This window comes from Alosa alosa, chromosome 1, assembly GCF_017589495.1.
Source record: "Alosa alosa isolate M-15738 ecotype Scorff River chromosome 1, AALO_Geno_1.1, whole genome shotgun sequence".
Taxonomy (NCBI): domain Eukaryota; kingdom Metazoa; phylum Chordata; class Actinopteri; order Clupeiformes; family Clupeidae; genus Alosa; species Alosa alosa.
Genome location: NC_063189.1, coordinates 22,517,124 through 22,536,068, shown reverse-complemented (window position 1 = coordinate 22,536,068; position 18,945 = coordinate 22,517,124). Strand labels below are relative to the sequence as shown.

The 18,945-nt window shown below is 46.0% G+C and overlaps 1 protein-coding gene across 2 annotated transcripts in view; it reads left to right on the top strand.

The window, feature by feature from the left end:
- The window catches only part of rnf24 (ring finger protein 24), a 44,693-nt gene that overhangs the window by 2,415 nt on the left and 23,333 nt on the right, over window positions 1–18,945 (top strand). Inside the window, exons 1-2 of one of the 2 annotated variants that reach the window (XM_048238073.1) lie at window positions 10,124–10,354; window positions 12,629–12,778. In XM_048238073.1, the coding sequence (XP_048094030.1) occupies window positions 10,287–10,354; window positions 12,629–12,778 (218 nt within the window). In that variant the 5' untranslated portion in view covers window positions 10,124–10,286. Of the gene's footprint in view, window positions 1–10,123; window positions 10,355–12,628; window positions 12,779–18,945 lie in introns of those variants that run through there. The other variant, XM_048238066.1, reaches the window with a different exon arrangement.

Genomic DNA, 18,945 nt, shown 5'->3' with positions numbered 1-18,945 from the left:
GAGATGTCAGTTTCCTTTGTACCTTTTGGCTGCATAGGAACAGACAGTGGAAAAAAACAACCCCCTGTAGAGAAGGGGTCAACTGCATTTCCTGAGGCACAGTCTCAAATTATGAAAATTAAAGTTCTCTGGCAAAAGGAATTTAGCCATGGGAAGTTGACCCCAGGCCTAGTAGGCCTCTCATTCTCTAGTGCCAAAATATTGCCCGGATGCCCGGAGAAACAGGACAATGTTTGGACTTAGATTTGTTGATGAGGTAGGCCTACCTGTTTCTGAAAAGAATTTAAGAATCGTCTACCGTCACTATTATACATTGGAATATTGGATAAGACATGGTGTGTGCACTTTGAAATTGTTATAAGGAAATTAACTCTCTCCGAGTTATTACCTTAACCTGTTATTAGTTTCTGCATGTGTGCTTTGGTAAAAAAGAAAAAAAGATAGATTTAATTGAGTTAAAAAGGCATTTTCATTTTGAATAATCAAATATACAGTTCAGGAAGGTCTAGGGCTACTTGTTGATGCATAGGCCAACCTGATGTAAAAATTGGAGTGTGTGCTTGTCATCTGAGATGATAAAGTTTAAAATCAAAACTACCAAACCATTACCGCACAAGAAGCGTTGAGCAGGATTTCATATGCTTTCCCAATGGCAGAAGCTCTCTGAAAGGGGTTGATTTAGTTTCTGTTTCTAACACTTTTTGACAGAATTGCAAGGTTTAGTTACAGTGTTGTAGCTTGAAGACACTGAATAACTAATGAAACTGCCAATGGGGGATGTAGGTAGGCTGAAAGGACTGTACTGAAGCCCTTCTACTGGCCCCATATGTAGGCAGGTCTCTGTGAGGTGTCTTTTTCTCCAGTTAAAATCTAAATCCTGCACATCTTCAGTGCTAATGGAAAATAAATGACCCAAGTCAGTCATTTCCTTTTTTCCCAAAATCTGGTTAGATGTCCCTTTGTTTTGAAAATCTGATTTGATTTTTTAACCCTCTCTCAGGCTGGTTTAAGTTGAGATCAGGGGTCTCCAACAGGTAGCTTGTGAGCTACCAGTAACTCCCCACCTGTGTTCTGAATAGCTCTTCCAAATGTGCAAGGAAATTGTTAACAAATCTGATAACACTGTCACTTGGTAAACCTGTTAAACTTCCTATCAAATTAAATTCACAGCCTAAAAACAGAGACGGTAAAGGTGTGGAAAGGGGGCCTTGAAACACATAGGCTAGTTTATTCTACTGTTTTGGGTGGAGGTCAGCTATGTGAATACATATACTTCGAATAGCCTATAAAACAGTGGTGGCTCTTGGCCATGTTCACTTTGTCAAAGTACTGTAGCTCTCGGAGGAAAAAAGGTGGGAGACCCCTGGTGTAGATTATACTTCATATGATGCTTATTTATTTATCCATCTGTTATCAGTAGATATAAGATAGTCTTTGTTCAATAAACTGTCAGGATCAGGTGACAGTGTCTGAAACTGTGATGCAAAACTCATTTTTTTTGTCAGTTAGGCTATGCTCTAGGTCTAGGCATTGACACTTGGCTGTATTATAACTCTTAATTTTGGGTCTGTCTGTAATTTTCAGGCAGTTGTGAAGTTGAGTGGCAGTGCAATGCAGGGAAATGTTGGTATTGAAGTATTGAAGAAAATGGATGGTTTTGACATATGTGGCTGTATCATACTCTGTTGTAATGAGTTTGACAGCCCATTGAAACATAAGAGGTGTGACCATGAATCAGATAAGTGCTAAGCTATCACATGAAGTAAGTACTGTAAATAGGTTTGCCACAGAGAGGAAGCTCCGTAAACACACAACTAAGCCAATGTGAGTGAGCTCAAACCCTCAGCCAAACCCACATCACAAGCACACCAAAAGCAACATTTGGAAAGATAATTACATAATAGCAACCCACACCAATTCCACAGCAGGTCCATACTACACGCCCTGTCTCTGTCTCTCTCTCTCTCTCTCTGTCTCTCTCTGTGTGTGTGTGTGTGTGAGAGTAAGAGAGAGAGAGAGCGAGCAAGAGTGTGTGAATGGGTTAAAGTGTGAAACAAGGCCATGTAAGTAGGTCTGTATTAAAAATAGCAGTGGGCCCTGGCTTGTTTATGAGTGTGTGAAGCATGGAAAGGGTTAAGAGCCCTGTGGATGATATGGCCCTTAGTGGGAAGGAGGGGGGGGTGATGGAGGAGGGAGAGAGAGGGCTGGGGGAGACAGCTGTGTGTGTCAGTCCAGTGCTTGTTTGCGCCAGCTTGTGTTACTGTCTGAGCCCACCGTGGACGAGGTGGGGGAGAGGAGGACAGAGGCGGGGTGAGAAGTAATGGAGTAAGTAGTGACACAGAAGCGGTGAAAGGTCAGGCCATAAAATGTGTCCGGCTATCCCTGTTGCAACTCTGAAGATGTCCATGCCTGCAATTGTTCTTTACAAATGCTCGGCATGTAGAAACAGTCGCCATTTCTAGCACTCACATACAGCCACCCAGTACTCACATACACACAACCACACACACATGCACACACACACCCTCAGCCATGCTCCTTTGGCGCAAGATCAGCCCTGGAGTAAAGTGGATTAATTAGCTGCTACAGCAACACTATTGCCCTGGATTAGGAGTTGGATTAATCCTAGATTAATTCTGATGCCCTCACACAGTGCCAAGGAATCTATGTGTGTGCCCCTGGCAGGACTCTTTCTTGTGACTGTGGTCACTGTATTCTTCAGTGAACCTTTTACAGGGGAGGTTCAGTGGCCTGGGCACAACCGGCACATAGCACACGTATCACCACTATCACTGACCAGACCACCAGCGTTATAAGGCTATGCCATTGTTCACCCAATTGTTTGCTGAATAAATGGCCTGTGTTATTATGTAAGAGAAGTTGCATCTGTGAGCCGTATGGGCGTCATCACCTCCAGTAGCAGTCGGAGTGTTGTTCGAGTGTCATTTGAGTTAGCTTTATTTTTGCAGACGCGACACTCAACACAGCGTGGATGTCAAAGGGGATTGTCATGATTGATGTTTTAATAGAGAGTACCACAGACAAGGAGCTCTGGGCAGCCGTCCAGAAAATGGGCGATGTAGCAGGGTGTATGCCAGGTAGGCACTCTTAAGTGCCACTGAGTTTTGTAGATTGATGTAGAAGTTGACTTCCCACACCAGTTTGCCCTTCATGTCCAAACAACTTGGTATGAGTTTGAGTTTGACCTACTTATTGTAAAACTTGGCACAGGGATGCGAAAAAAACAGCCCCTTTTTTCATTCGTGAAGAAGTGAGAGATAGATATCTCAGGACTTCTAGGGATTTTGTTTTTCTCTAAGAGATGCTTGGCGGATTGTGCTAAATGTCGATCCCTCTGTTTAAACAAACATGCCCAGTGCCTGCAGGGGACAAAAACCAGTCTTTCTTGTGTTCTCTCATACTTCTTAGCTGCATGTTAAAGAACCTTTGAATGCTGACATGCATTTCTCCCCTTCACTTTTTGTTACCTTGTGTTGATTTTGTCTACACATGGCCCAGATATGTTCCACTATTGCTGTCAAGAAGATGCTAAGAAGAAAGGTGTATGTGTGTGTGTGTGTGTGTGTGTGTGTGTGTGTGTGTGTGTGTGTGTTTTACTGAATGTGCAGTGTCCATATTTCCGGCTATCCCTGTTGCAACTCTGAAGATGTCCATGCCTGCAATTGTTCTTTACAAATACTCGGCATGTAGAAACAGTCGCCATTTCTAGCACTCACATACAGCCACCCAGTACTCACATACACACAACCACACACACATGCACACACACACCCTCAGCCATGCTCCTTTGGCGCAAGATCAGCCCTGGAGTAAAGTGGATTAATTAGCTGCTACAGCAACACTATTGCCCTGGATTAGGAGTTGGATTAATCCTAGATTAATTCTGATGCCCTCACACAGTGCCAAGGAATCTATGTGTGTGCCCCTGGCAGGACTCTTTCTTGTGACTGTGGTCACTGTATTCTTCATGGAACCTTTTACAGGGGAGGTTTAGTGGCCTGGGCACAACCAGCACATAGCACACATATCACCACTATCACTGACCAGACCACCAGCGTTATAAGGCTATGCCATTGTTCACCCAATTGTTTGCTGAATAAATGGCCTGCGTTATTATGTAAGAGAAGTTGCATCTGTGAGCCGTATGGGCGTCATCACCTCCAGTAGCAGTCGGAGTGTTGTTCGAGTGTCATTTGAGTTAGCTTTATTTTTGCAGACGCGACACTCAACACAGCGTGGATGTCAAAGGGGATTGTCATGATTGATGTTTTAATAGAGAGTACCACAGACAAGGAGCTCTGGGCAGCCGTCCAGAAAATGGGCGATGTAGCAGGGTGTATGCCAGGTAGGCACTCTAAGTGCCACTGAGTTGTGTAGATTGATGTAGAAGTTGACTTCCCACACCAGTTTGCCCTTCATGTCCAAACAACTTGGTATGAATTTGAGTTTGACCTACTTATTGTAAAACTTGGCACAGGCATGCGAAAAAAAACAGCCCCTTCTTTTTCATTCGTGAAGAAGTGAGAGATAGATATCTCAGGACTTCTAGGGTTTTCGTTTTTCTCTAAGAGATGCTTGGCGGATTGTGCTAAATGTCGGATCCCTCTGTTTAAACACACATGCCCAGTGCCTGCAGGGGACAAAAACCAGTCTTTGTTGTGTTCTCTCAAACTCCTTAGCTGCATGTTAAAGAACCTTTGAATGCTGACATGCATTTCTCCCCTTCACTTTTTGTTACCTCGTGTTGATTTTGTCTACACATGGCCCAGATATGTTCCACTATTGCTGTCAAGAAGATGCTAAGAAGAAAGGTGTATGTGTGTGTGTGTGTGTGTGTTTTACTGAATGTGCAGTGTCCATATTTCACATCTCCTGTACGGAGCTCATGGGCTGGAGGCCTCTGTGATGGTGTTTTGCTCTGGCATATTAAGTTTCAAATATGTGCAAAGCGCATGGCTGCCTGTGGCTGCCAGTGGAACTTTCCACTCCAGACTCCCAACAGCAGCTTTTGTTCTGGAGCACAGGGGCTTGCCACAAGTCTGGAAATGGGCTTGAGCTTCAGCTGCTGTTGCAAAAGATTGCAGCCAGCCAGCTTTTTTAGACAAAATAAAAGACAGAAAGAGAGTGGGATAAGATCCTAAACAGTCCCTAAAAAGTCAGTGTGTGCACATGTGTGGGTGGGTTTGAGTTGTTGTATGGAAATGTGGGAGCAAGTCTTGACACACACTTTTCACCCTTGGACAGGCAACAGAAACTGACACTGTGCGATGGCATAATTGGACTTGTTTCCTGTAATAGCACAGTATGTTTACACAAAGTCTTCCATCAAAATAATGGTAGATGACTCATAACCATCAGGACATTGCTCAACATCTCCCATGAAATCTGTGCTTAGAAGCCAATCCTCTTGCAATGGAGATATGCACTCCCTTGAAAAAGTAGTTCTTACTGTAACATTCATAGTTAGTTTCAAGTGACTCCATCTTATTGATTTCATGGTGCTGCCTATACCGCAAGGAAACAGGATGCTCTCTGTGGCTGATTGATCAGGTCAGAAGGCTATCGGTGGTGCAATTCCCCTGAAGGAGGGATGCCCAGGAGGGTTACAGCACATTATGTATGGTCTGGCCTGCGATGAGACGAGCACCCTTAACGTTACTCTTTTGGTTGTTCTGGCAGGGGAGGCCCGCATGCCTACTGGGTGGAAGTTTACCGGAATGATCCGCAGAGAGCTCCCCTTTCAGTTTGGCTCTGTCTGCTGGGATAGCTATGCGGATGAGCTTACAGGCTAGGTGACGTGGTCCAGACGGCTCTGATGGGAATTTCTCTCTGTCTCCATGTTCTTGTTTAGAGAGCTGGAGGCAGGCAGCCCTAGTTCTGCTGCTACAGGCTAGATTTGCATGTGGCACTGGCCAGCGGTGTGTTGCAATAGACTGTCAGCATGTAAGCAAACAGGGTACCACTGGACACTCTAAGTGTTAAGAGGCATGCTGCGCATAGTATCAATGCTGTGAGTCCTGAACAATCACACCCCCATACTGAGTTAAGCACACAAGCAGTGCCAAGGTGTAATCCCATCCCACTCTTCACTGCCAGTGACTACTAAGGAACTGCTAAGAAGAAAGTGTGTGTGTATGTGTGTGTGAGTGTGTGAAGGGTTTTCTACTTCTCCTTTACTTGCTTCTTCATTCCTAGAAGAGAATAACCACCATGCTTCCAAGTCCACATCACCCATAGAACATGCCAGTTTTTGTAGTTTACCCTACAAACATGGACAGTGATGGGATCTTGTCTGTCTTGTATGTTTTTTCAACTGCTTCATATGTGGGCCTGTTGTTGAAGTTGAACACATGTTGGATTTCACCCAGTGTCTGTGCTAGTGCTTGTTTTGGTAAGTGGGCCCATGAGCCTTGACTGAAGTGACTAAAGAGGAAGAGAACCCAATTGAGCATGGCGTTATGTTTTAGGTGGCTAACAATCGCTAACCTCGGCCATCAAATCAAAGCCAGGGACTTGGGGACATCTGTTTTCTCTTTGGGCAACGTACTCTGTCTGTGGAGTCAGAGACATACTAGCGGTTGCTGCCAGGTATAGGTCAAGAGGCCCTCATGTGTCTGACTTTCAGTGTGCACTGATTCTGCTTCACTTCATTTAACACCACTGAGAAATCTACTTCTCTTTCTCTCTCTCTCTCTCTCTCTCTCTCTCTCTCTCTCTTTCTCTCTCAGTCTTTCTTTCTCTTTCCTGTGTGTTCAACCCTTTACAAGAATAAGTGGTGATTACAAGAAAAGTGATTAGATGATCTTTGTCACAGCTAGATCCTGACTCATCTCGCTCTTAACGCCCACTGATAAGGTCATATGTCTAGGCTTGTGCCCTTTGATAGAAGTACAGTTCCCAGCAGAATTGGAATGATCTAGCACAAAGAAAACACTAGTGGAAGACGTCACTAGAAAATGAACACCAGGACATCAACTATAGCACTAAACCTTGAACATCTTTAATCACTTAAGTCCTGGTTTTATCCATGTTTTCTTTTAATACCATGTAGCCTCCCCTTATAGCAGGGTTCCTCAGTGACCCCTGCTTGGAAGAAGGCCCCTCTGGGTGCTGTCGACTCAGTGAGTTTCCCCTAGTCTGCTGAGGGGTCTGCTCTGCTCTCACATGGCGGCTCCATGGGCTATTTCAGTAGCTTTATCGGCCCGTGTGAGCTTTACGTAAGCCCTCCATGAGTACTGGAGCGCGTGCCACAGAGAGAGGCAGGACGTGCCGTGGACCTCAGCGAAGGAAACACAGCCTAGCACCAGGAGAAGATCAGTTACATCAGAGAAACTGTGGGGGTCAACACGGGCAGAGTGTGTTGACATGGCCAGAGTTTATGCCCTCTCGTAGCCTGTAGGTCTTGTAGTCTGGATGAAGCCATGGCTGAAGCGTCTGCCATGGAGGATTGTGCTGTGTAAACAGCGCCTGTACAGTCACACCTCTCTGGAGGATCTGACGCTCCTTATTGGCGCTCTCCTGCTCTCTTGTTCGTCTGGCTGAATGGAAGGATGAAGGGTTCACAGATGTCTTCCTTTAGCAGCATTGTGGGAGTTTAGCTCAGGGCTTAGTCTTATTGTCAGGCACAACCCAAACACAAAGGAGCACAGACTAAATGTGTGATCTACACCACAGTCAAGAGGCAAACATGCACATACTGTACCACACAGTCATACACATGTCATGCACACACACACACACACACACACACACATGCACACCTACAGACAGACAGGCACTCACATACACACACGCACACTGACACACACACACACACGCACACACAGACACACACACACACACACACTAATGCACACATACAGGCACTCTCACACACACACACACACACACACATACACTGAGACTGTACACTGACACACACATAGGCACGCGCAAATGAACAGAGTGAGAGAGACCACTGTGTGTTACTCCAAGCCTGCAGTGTGTTATGTAATCCAGCTGAGGGTACGTGTGGGAGGTAGGGAAAGAGGGATAGAGTGGGAAGGAGAAAGAAGGGGAGTGTTATAGAGGAGTTAGTCAGTGACTACATCTCAGCCAAATAGCAAGTCAGAGTCCGTACCAACATCTCTCCTGTGGACACAGAACACAAGCAGAGGGCAGTTGAATGGACACACTGGAAGAGGCCAGGTGAGGAGTCCACCTGGCACAAACAGGAGCCGTAGGGTTTGGCCAGGTCTTTCCTCTCGGCCAACTCCCCTGCTATCAGAGGCATGCTTTCAGCCCATTGTGTGCAGAGGGCAGGTCAGGCAGGATCTAGGATCCCACACCTCTTGTTCCTTGTCCTCCGCGCACGCCAGTCTCTCTCACTCCATCCACCCATCCCTCTCAGGCCCTGCGCTCTGTCGAGTGTGCGGGCTGTATTTTTAGCCATCTTTAATGGCAGTCGTATGGAGAGTGTTGAAAAGAAACAGAGCTGATGTGTGAGGCTTTTCTCGTGCATTGCTATGGTGACAACTACGTCAGAGCAGCATCACAGGGCGCAGGGGGAGTAGAGAGATGTCAGTGAGTACAAACTTTTGTCAGTTCTGTTTATAGTGCCATTAGCTGCAGAATGAATTATTTTTGCTCTGGAATGAAGGACTCATGGATGAAGAGCTTTCTTTAAAACTATCCTCTGTCAGCCATTTCAGTTCTGACACACACATACTTTGGTTACCTAGGCACAATTGTGTTGTGTGGGTCTGGTTTCATAACTAATGTGTGGGAATCAGCCCTCTTTTTCCAGCAACAGGCGGGCCAAGCTCTGGGAGGGTGCGGAGAGAATAGAGCAAGCCCCACCACGCGGGAGCCATCACTCCTCAGGGTGGAAACATGCTGGGTGCAAATTAATGGCCCCACTCTCAATGGCCGCCTCACAGGACGACCTTCACTGTCAGTGTCCCGAGAGAGAGGGAGAAAAGAGAGAAAGAGAGAGAGAGGGAGAGAGAGAGAGGGAGAGAGAGAGAGAGAGAGAGAAAGAGAGGGAGAGAGAGAGAGGGAGAGAGAGCGAGAGAGAGAGAGAGGGGAGAGAGAGAGAGAGAGAGCTTGGTGCTGCCAGTTCTTTTGTCTTTGTCCCGGTGACATCAGGAAGAGAGGGACTGACATTCTGAAAAATAGCAAGGCCAACAGAAAAAGAGATATGAAAAGATCAAAAAAAGAAAGAGGAAGTCCTTTCTCTGGAGAGCTGCTTCCCTGTGATGGGGGAGCAGAAGCTGTGCGTTTGACTGACATCTCAAAAGCACCTTTTTTGTGTTGAAGGTTTTTCCCAAGACAGGACGGGACAGGTGGGCTCACGTCAGTGAGAAACATTGTGGTCTACAGCTATCTGGGTCAGCAGGTCTCAGGCAGGTTAAAGGATTGCATGTGTGTGGGCACACATATGTTTGATGGGGGTGCCTGTGACTAAGATCAGATGGGTGCTGATCTCATTGGTTGTGTGTCCTCATGCAGACCTCTCTGGTCCTCTCCTCCGCAGCACCTTCCCTTAATGGACACTTTACTGTGTTGACATTTACAGTTCCTACTTTTACTGCCTTCGACCTCAGCCAGGCATGTATGATTTGCCCTTTTGTGGAGCCCAGGCAACAGTATTTATAAGCAAATACTGTAAGTGAATATGGATAAAAGAAGGTCTTATTGTGGTATCAAAGCCTTTATCAAAGCTTGATGTTGTTGCCCAAGATCAGTATCCCAGTCTGAGACATGGATGATGATGAGACGCATCCTGTTTTGGCTCATTGGCTGGCAGCATTTTGAGATAATTACGACAGACAGCCACGAGGATACAGGAACTGAGGACACTAGGCAGCCTAGCTTGCGAATGAGTGGCCTTAGTAGCCAAGGAGTCAATAGTGTCCTACTCCGACTCTTCTGTCTTGTTGCTCAGTAGCTTAAGTAGTGCACCTATCTTCATGTATTGGTCATAAACACATAAAAATCTGAGCACAATCTTACTGTCACGCCATAAAAAAAGACAGGTAGTTCTTTGCACCTGTCTGTGTGTGATAATGCATTCTAGGAAAGGAGGTCATCCTCGCCTGATAAATCAAACAGTGGCTTCCTAACATCCAGCGCTAACAGCCTGCGCGTGAATGTCTGCCACTGCCACTGCTGTGGGCCGTGCCCAGTTAGCTTTCCCAAGGAGGAATAGAGTTGCGTAACTCAGCGCAGCCGGCTTAAGACAGAGCCGCTCTTTATGTGGGAGCACACAGGCGAGCTCGGACAGGATGCCCACGGGCACTCCACTGCCGGATCTGGAGCCGGAAACACGGGGCAGAGGCCCGTATGATCGGAGGTGGGTGGTGTGTGTGTGTATGTGTGTGTGTGTGTGTGTTTAGGGGGGGGGGGGTTATGGGGCAGGTCACCAGTTGCAGGCTGCTGCCTGTGAGCCTGCGGTCTGTCTGAGGTAGCGTAGCGCTTTCCTGCACAGCTGCAGGACTGCACGATTAGCTCATCACATAGTGAGGAGGGTGGGTGTGGCATTAGAGCCTTTTCCTTTGTGACGCCAGTGGTGATTTATTTAACTAAGAGTGTTGTTCATGGGGTCTGGTACATCACTGTGCTAAATCATGCACACACACACACACACACACACACACACACACACACACACACACACACACACACACACACACACACACACACTGTTAACAGTATGACAGAAAGTCCTCCCATCCCCCACATGCATAATGGATGTCAGGCAGTCAGTCTGACTCATATGAACCCTGGCTGAGGCTGTTTTAAAGGGGAGTGTAAATAAGCACTTCAGTATGAAGTTGCTGTCCCCACCACTCCTCTGGGATTCTTCTGCTGCCCAGCCTGTCGTGCTTTCTGCTTTATGCCAGGTAGATTTTGGACCATTTCAAAATCAGACATCCAGTAGACTTGCTCTATAGCTTGTTTCTCTGAAACACATCACAGTCTTGTTTGAGCTAAGCAGCAGGAATGTGACAGTGGAGAGGAATGCGGAGGGTGGAAATGGCAGTCTGAAGGGACTTGCCCCCCTCCTCCCCTGCAGCAGGAGTGGGGGAGGAGCGCAGCCAGGAGAGTCAAGGCAGATGCACCTCCACCAACTCCAGCTCCACCACCACCACCACCATGGCTTTCTGTGCTCCCTGAGCCAATGGCTGGCAGCAGCTCTCAGCACTCCTCCAACACACACACACACCATCTTCCAACATGAACTCGGTTACCCTGCAAGGATGGACGTTCCACCTTAATGTTATGCCAGGCTGCACCATATGTTGTGCTCTCTAACAGTGAAGGAGGACAGGAATGTCTGTGGGCCACATGATCTCGCAGTGTTTGTAGGCTGGGATACAGTGTTGATAAAGGCCAGTGTCTGGACTTTGTGTTTTGGAGGGAAAGGGAGACAGAGATGGAGCGTGGGCGCGGTGCCAGTATAAACTGGCAACATGGGCCAACACGGGGCAGAGCATCAGCCCTGCCAGATAGTGCCCAGCTCATGTTTATGATCACACACTTGGCCAAGAAGGGGATTCAGGGCAAGGTATTGCTACAATAGTAAAGCAGATGGGTGTGCGTTGTTTGTGTAGGGAGTGGAGGAAAGACTCCCACGCCGTTCTCTGAGTGTTGATCTTTCTCCAAGTAAGTTATTGATTTATGGATGAGATTGGACTCCTGACTGCATGGGGTTTGCTTGAGTTGTGCTATAATGATGTGGGTGTGTGAGTTTATATTGCAACAAGTGTGTGTGTGGAATATTTGTGAGTGTGTGAGTGAGTGGTCTGTCAATGAATCAGTGGACGGAAGTGTGGCTTTAACGCAGTGCCTGAGGTTTTTCTGAATGAGCTGAAAGCTGCTGTCTGTTCTCTTCTCCTCTCATTCACTGCCTATCCTCCCCAGCAGGGTATCCAGGGGCATGTCCAGACATGCCCTCTCTTCTGAGGGGTGTGTGTTGGAGCCTGTGTGCTTCAGCTGAATGCTGGCCTATGTATCCAGGGTTTGTCTTTATGAGCTGGGTGGGGCTCGTGCTCTTGTGAAGTTGTGCAGATTGAAGAAGCCGCATGGCACCTCAGATAGCCTGTTAGCTTTAATTTCACTGGGGCTCAGAGCCTGGCCGCTGGTTAATGTGTCCTGCTGGACCAATGTTCCCATGGCCTCTCCGAGCGAAGAGCAGAAATGAAGTCAATTAGTTTCCGCAGGGGCATGCGGCTGCTGTATTTCCCAAGCACTTCTTCATTTATTAAAGTGATCAAGCAAGCGCTGCCGTTTCTATACTAATTTGTCTCGGTCCATAATGATAAAGCAATCAATCAGAGTGAAGAGGCAGAGAGTGGACCAGACACAAGTGCCAGACATGAAGCAAGAGTATGTAAGACAGGCTGACTACACACCAATTAAGGGACATGTTATGAAAAGCTGCAGCTCTTTTGCGTGTGGTATCCAGACATATACCTATTTGAGAGACTAGCTGGTGGTGAGCCTAATTGATGTCTGCATCAAAGCCACCTTCTAAACCAATCAGTGTTTGATGTCTGACTTCCTCTCTCTTTCTCTCTCCTTCTCTCCCTTTCTTTTCTCTTCCTGTCCTTTATTCCTCCCCTAGGATATCCATGAGCTCCGACTATCAGCACTACAGTTTCAGAATGCCGAATATAGGGTTCCAAAACCTTCCCCTCAACATCTACATTGTGGTCTTTGGCACAGCCATATTTGTCTTCATCCTCAGTCTCCTCTTCTGCTGCTACCTGATTCGGTAAGACCTTTGCATCTCTTCTCTTCCCTTCTCTGTCCTCTCCACACATGTTTGATGATGCTGCCTTTGCCTTACAGTTGCCTGACCCTTGTAAAAACCAAAATGCTGGAAACAGTGAAATGGCATGATTTGTAAAACCATTTCACTTGCAGTACTAGCAATGTAATGGGAAACAAACTCCTTGCTTCTCATTTCTCATGCATACATGTGCGGTGTTGAACATTAATGGAAAACATAAGTGGAACACTGCTGGTCAGAGGCTGATTAATTTGCGTGCAGCGCATTAAGGAAATGAGTTTTCGTTCGCACGTGGCCGAGGCACATCTTGTCCCTGTCGCCCCGGGAGGCTGGGCCGTGACCCTCACAAAGCAGGAGGGCAGCCCGGACGCTTTGTTTGCTTGGACCATGCAGTAGCCTGCGCGCTCCGAGCACAGCGTCCAGCACAGAACGCTTTTTCTTCTCCTCTCCTCTCCTCTCCTCTCCTCTGCGTCCTCCTGCGGGGAGGGGCAGCTCATCCCAGGCCACCTCCCACCACACATGGTCACCTGACTCACTGTTTACAGTGCTGCTGATCTAAGGAGCCAGTAAGGGTGTGTGGCTACCAGAAACAACACACGCACAACAACATCCCCACACTTGAATTTCCCCTGGGGATCAATAAAGTATCTATCTATCTATCTATCTATCTATCTATCTATCTATCTACATTGGCCTGGGCAGAGATTCCTAAAACTGCCAGGGCTCGTTTGGCCAGTCACCAGTGCCCACCCTCTACCATTAACTTTAATGAAGGACTGTGTGTGCTGTTGTGAAGAAACCATGCTTCAGAACGCTTTATGTGAACACACAAACGCACAGATACACACACTCACACGCCGAACCCTCACTTACAGAGTTGGCAGAGTTGAGGCTGTACTCCTCTCATGCAGCAGGATGTTGGAGCCCGTATGTTAAAAAGCCTTGCGGAAGAAAGGCGAGGAAAGGCTGACAGATGGTGCTGCTTAGAGGAGATTCTCTTTTATCTTCTCACCAGGCGAGAGAGCCGGCGAGGCGGGGGAGATGGGGCGGCGGCCTTCATCACTTTAACTTTGAAGTCGGCAGGTTCTCTAAGTAGCAGAGTCGTGCACCAAGAGTTCCTTGCACTGAATTAACCTAAAGTGGCTAAAAATACAAATGGAAAGGTAATATGTGGGGAGTACTAACAGACATGGAGGCGACTGTGGTTCGTGAGACCCTTACCCCAAGCATCCTTTAGATTTTCAGGAGAGCTGCCGACTTTGCTGACAAACATTCTTTATGTTATTGCAGCACCGGCAAAGAGTCTCTGTTGGCCCCTGTGCAGGGATTACATGCTATTGCATGGTACAACCCACTTATGCCCCTTAGCTATAGAATAAGCCACTGATCCAACATCCTGAGGATCCATACAAATCCGCTGCGTAAAAAGACGGGAAGAAAAAACACTTGTGCTGTTGTTCTTTGTTGTGCCACCTGCACTGTTATGAAACGCCATGAAATGCTGAAGCAAGGGTTTATTTCCCGCACATGTGCTTACAGAAAGGTAAACAAACCTCCTTAAATTATATCCAAATCCAATTCGCTATTAAAATTGAGAGGTTGGGTTCATGGTTCCAATTCAACTGTAAGGCAGCTTGGTTCTGACATTGAGTTTGGGTTATGGTGTGCTTGGTTCTGATATTGAGTTTGGGGTATGGTGTGCTTGTTGGAAGGTTTTGTTGTTGAGAGTGAAAAGGTCAAAACAGCACAGTTTGGAGAAGCAGAAAGACTTGATAATCTGAGAAATTATACCATACAATAAATTAAGTTATACCCACCAACAAAAAGTCTCTCCCCTGCTGAAATTCTTGCTACATTTTATATCTAATACGCAAGCCTGCTCACTGTAATCAAAAGCTGCTTGTCATGCAGTCACGATCTCAGAAGTGGCATCCTTGAGAGGTGTGTCGTGAACATCTTCATTCATGAGAGACACACTAGCATTTTGCCACTTGCCTCAAGGTTCTTTTTAAATGCCAGTGGACATTGCTAGATCGTGCTTGGTAGTTATACCTTTTATCTCTGTAAGACCTCTGTGTACTGTTGAATCCCTGCTTTAGACGTAGTGCTCCATTTCCAGAGGAGGAGAATAGCCCCGCCTCCCCTATTCAGCCTTTCGGCCAATCACAACACTTCTGGCCACTGTTGCCATGGGGTTACCTCCTGCAACAGCCCAGTGCAGAAACATAACTTGCCGTTTGTGTAGCGTTTTTTTTTCCACCTGAGACAGAGAGAACCTGCGACTCTCATCCAAATTCACACCCAACACAGCGGGGGAGATGGTAAGTTTCTTTATGCTTCATTCACTAGCTCTATTCCCCTGATCTCACTCAGAGGCTTACCAGAAGACAGAACTGTTACGTGATATCTGATCTCACTCAGAGGCACCAGAAGACAGAACTGTTACGTGATATCTACAGTTTCTCCACACAAAAAAAAAAAAAAAAGATTGGAGGCGGGGTGGTATCTAGATTTTTTTTCACATGATCAGATTACCAAGTCAATTTAAGTGTAAAGATACTGTGGCTCTGAAAGACTTCTAAAAGGTGCACTGCAGTCTCCCTTTCACAGACCTCTGAGGCACTAAAGTGGCTTGTGAGCGACCTGACACCCCCATCACCTCACTAAACCCCATAGAACTGCCCAGCCATCACAGAAATCACCCGCTAAAATATTCATACCAGTAGCAGAAGGAGGAATATGACGATGATAGCAAATTTAGCATCAGGACCAAAATAGAGAATCCCCACCACTAACACCAAACCATTTTTCATTTTGCCGCCGTCCCCATTTAGATAGCTGTTCTCAGCACACAGAAATAATGCAGTAAGCACAATCTCTCCCAGGCTTTTGTCCCGGCAGACTATTAACTGTGTCTCATTGTTTCTGTGTCAGAAGTGCACAATAGTTTATCTCTCTTCATGCCAGTGTTACACTTAAAAGAAAACCATATCCAGTGCAAGCTGGGCTGTTCTATGAACATGCAATGATTTCTGCCATTTTAACCATGCTAAAGCTAAAACAATTACACAAAAGCCATGCGACTACCCATTCTAGCTCTGTTGATCATTCTCCCTGCTTCTGTACAGTGAGAGGGTCAGTTTAGGTCATCTCACACACAGTCAGGGTCAATACCGTAAAACTCCAAATAATAGCCCGGGCGTTTATTTTCCCAAATCGCCAAACTGCACCGGCTAATATTAGAGACAGGCGTCTATATGAGACAGGCCTTTAATTCCCTTTACACAAAACTTTTCCTCTGCAAAGATGGAAAATATTATCGAATTAATTATTTCAAACACACTAAATGTCTACCTATGACTAGGCTATCTGATGACAATTACGGATCATCATTCATTTAGTGTTGAAATGTTGTTCATTGAGTGAGATACAGTAAGATCCAAATAGCGGGGATAGCCAGAACAGATGAAACACGTTTTAATTAAACATAATTTACAAAGAGATCGTATCACACTGAAAGCTCATATTTTGTCACTAGCAAATAGCCTATATCGGTCCTTTGTCAACAGTTGCAGTTACAGTTGCATTATCAGGCCTGACCAAAACCGTTCAGGAATTATTTATGCAAAAGTGGAACGTGCGTAATGTTTCATTCTCCCTCCTTTTCTGCACGAATGAAACAGCATGAGAGAGCATGAACCATATTGTTTCTCCCGTTTTGTATTTGCCAAATTTGACAACAGTCTACATTTCAAATCATAGCCTACTTCTAGGCGCGCGGGAACATATTTTTGACCAGGGGTGCTGAATAACAAAATAATCATGGATGTCCAACGATTTCTCCCCCAGCATATGATTCGAATTTAGACAGCTAAAAACACCATTTCAGCGCCGTGTATGAGTAGGTCTAAGAGTGAGAAGTTTTATAATGCCCTGGGCAGCCACATTCCACTGCAACTATGTGCAGCACTTGCCATTCCAACTCATCAATAAAAACTGTGCGCGCACACACCAGTCCCATAGAAGCGCACTTGACTTTACATCATTAACCTATTTCAGTATATAGCCAGAGAATGTCCGTAGACGGGCTCTGATATAGCCTAGTCTAAGGTAAATTCCTTTTCTGACTTCTTTCTTTTTATCGCCATGGCATTTAGAATAAAGAATAACGTTCGCGAACCCTTCTGGTTTTGTTGCCAGCATAAAAACAAGCTTACCATCGGCCTATCCGCAAATTTTAAAAACAAGGGATGAATTGAACGATGATGAAGTCGGACAAATAGGCATAGTTCATATTGAAAAAAAGTTATACAATTTGGAACTCTAGCTTTTCCCCACCGCAGTCTTTTAATGCCATCTAATCATAACGTGCAGTCTGCACCATACTTAACCCCAAATCACACCCAAGATTCGCGACGAGATGAGCTGCAACATTCTATTAACCAGCAACTTGATGCAACATTCTAAAACCTTGCAACTGTGACCAGACATGGTGAATGCTTTGAGACGGCTTGCAACGACGTGCAACATCTAATTCACACCGCTGTAACCTCCTTTCTGTACCGTTTTCGTGTCATTGCGAATCTTTCTGAATTGGGCTTTAAACAGACGATCTGACGGGTTTTAGAAGATTAAATACAACCCGAAACTAAAAAACAGACCAGGCCTCTACTGGACACCGGCCTTTAACCCAAACCTGTAGCCACGCCAGGCGTTTAAAAGAGACAGGCGTCTCTTTGGGACTATTATTTGAAGTTTTACGGTATTTACATCGCTGGGCACACATGCGCATGTAGGACGTGCGGCGGGAGGCTGGAGTGCGCTCGTGTCCACCTGTGAACGACATCCCAGATCTGAGTAAACACACAGATTCCACACGAGGCTGAACATAGCAGCCACACACCAGCTGCCACACACACTCGTGAAATACTCCCAGGTCCAAGTGTCTCACACGACACAGTTTACATACTGGGCACTGTTTACAACACAGGCCAGGCATGTTTCAGAGAGGGCAGGTTGGTCACTCAGGGTCTCGTCTGTCATACAGGGAGAACGGTCCTCTAATGCTAAAAGCTCAATATGAACCATCATGAATATGCAACGTAACACTGTTCTATAGGAAGGGTTTGTTGGTATCCTGCTCATGATTAAAGTATCAGACTCACCACTCTTTAAACGCCATCCCACTTAGTCAACTCTAGTCACCCCAGTCAATCCCACCCCACCCCAAACCTCCACCCTATTATCCCATGGGAGCCGCTGCACCTTTACCTGCTGGTGTCTTTCAGAAATGTCTTTCTCCTAGACTGTGCTGCTTGTTTTACAGATCCCTCTCACTCTGCTCCGAGAGGTTAAGGTTACTTGTAATGGAGGTAAATCTTACACAAAACTTGTCCTCTTTTCTCCTCTTTGTTCCTCTCTTCCCCGGTCTCTCTGTCTATTTCCTTAGTGTCTTGCTCTTCTTTCAAATGTTCTCTCCTATTTGTTTATTTTCTCAAGTCTTTTCAAGGCCAAACCAGTGTTAAATTGTACTTGAATGGTGTTTCTTATGTTGTTTCTCCTGTGCCGGCTTTACAAAAATGCATTCTTTGTGTGTGTTAATATGGGAACCTTTGAGGATAAATATTGAATAGTCTAGTGTTTTCTAGAAGTCTAAATATCATTTGTGAAAACATGTCTGATACTGAATTTGCACTGCTAACATAAAAACTGGCCAGGCAAAGATTAACATACTAATTGAAGTTACTAATTGTCCATCCTCTGCAGATGATTGCACGTGTAATTTATTTAGATTTATTTGTGCTGATGTCAGCTCACTGGTGCCTGCAAGACTTCAGGTTCTGCTCAGTGTTGTTTTTCATTCACAGATTCTTTCCCCTACCTTTTCTCAATCACACACACACACACACACACACACACACACACACACACACACACACACACACACACACACACACACACATGCATTTTTAACATCACGTACCCGTGTTTATCCTAAAGACTGTGGAGACTCTTAGTTGCCCTGTTTAGCCCCCAGTGCTAGGCTGCCTGTAACTCAGTCTCTGACTGGCTAAGATATCTCTGTTATGAGATCTCAGTACGGGGCTCTCCCTATGTAACTCAGTCTCTGATTGGCTAAGATATCTCTG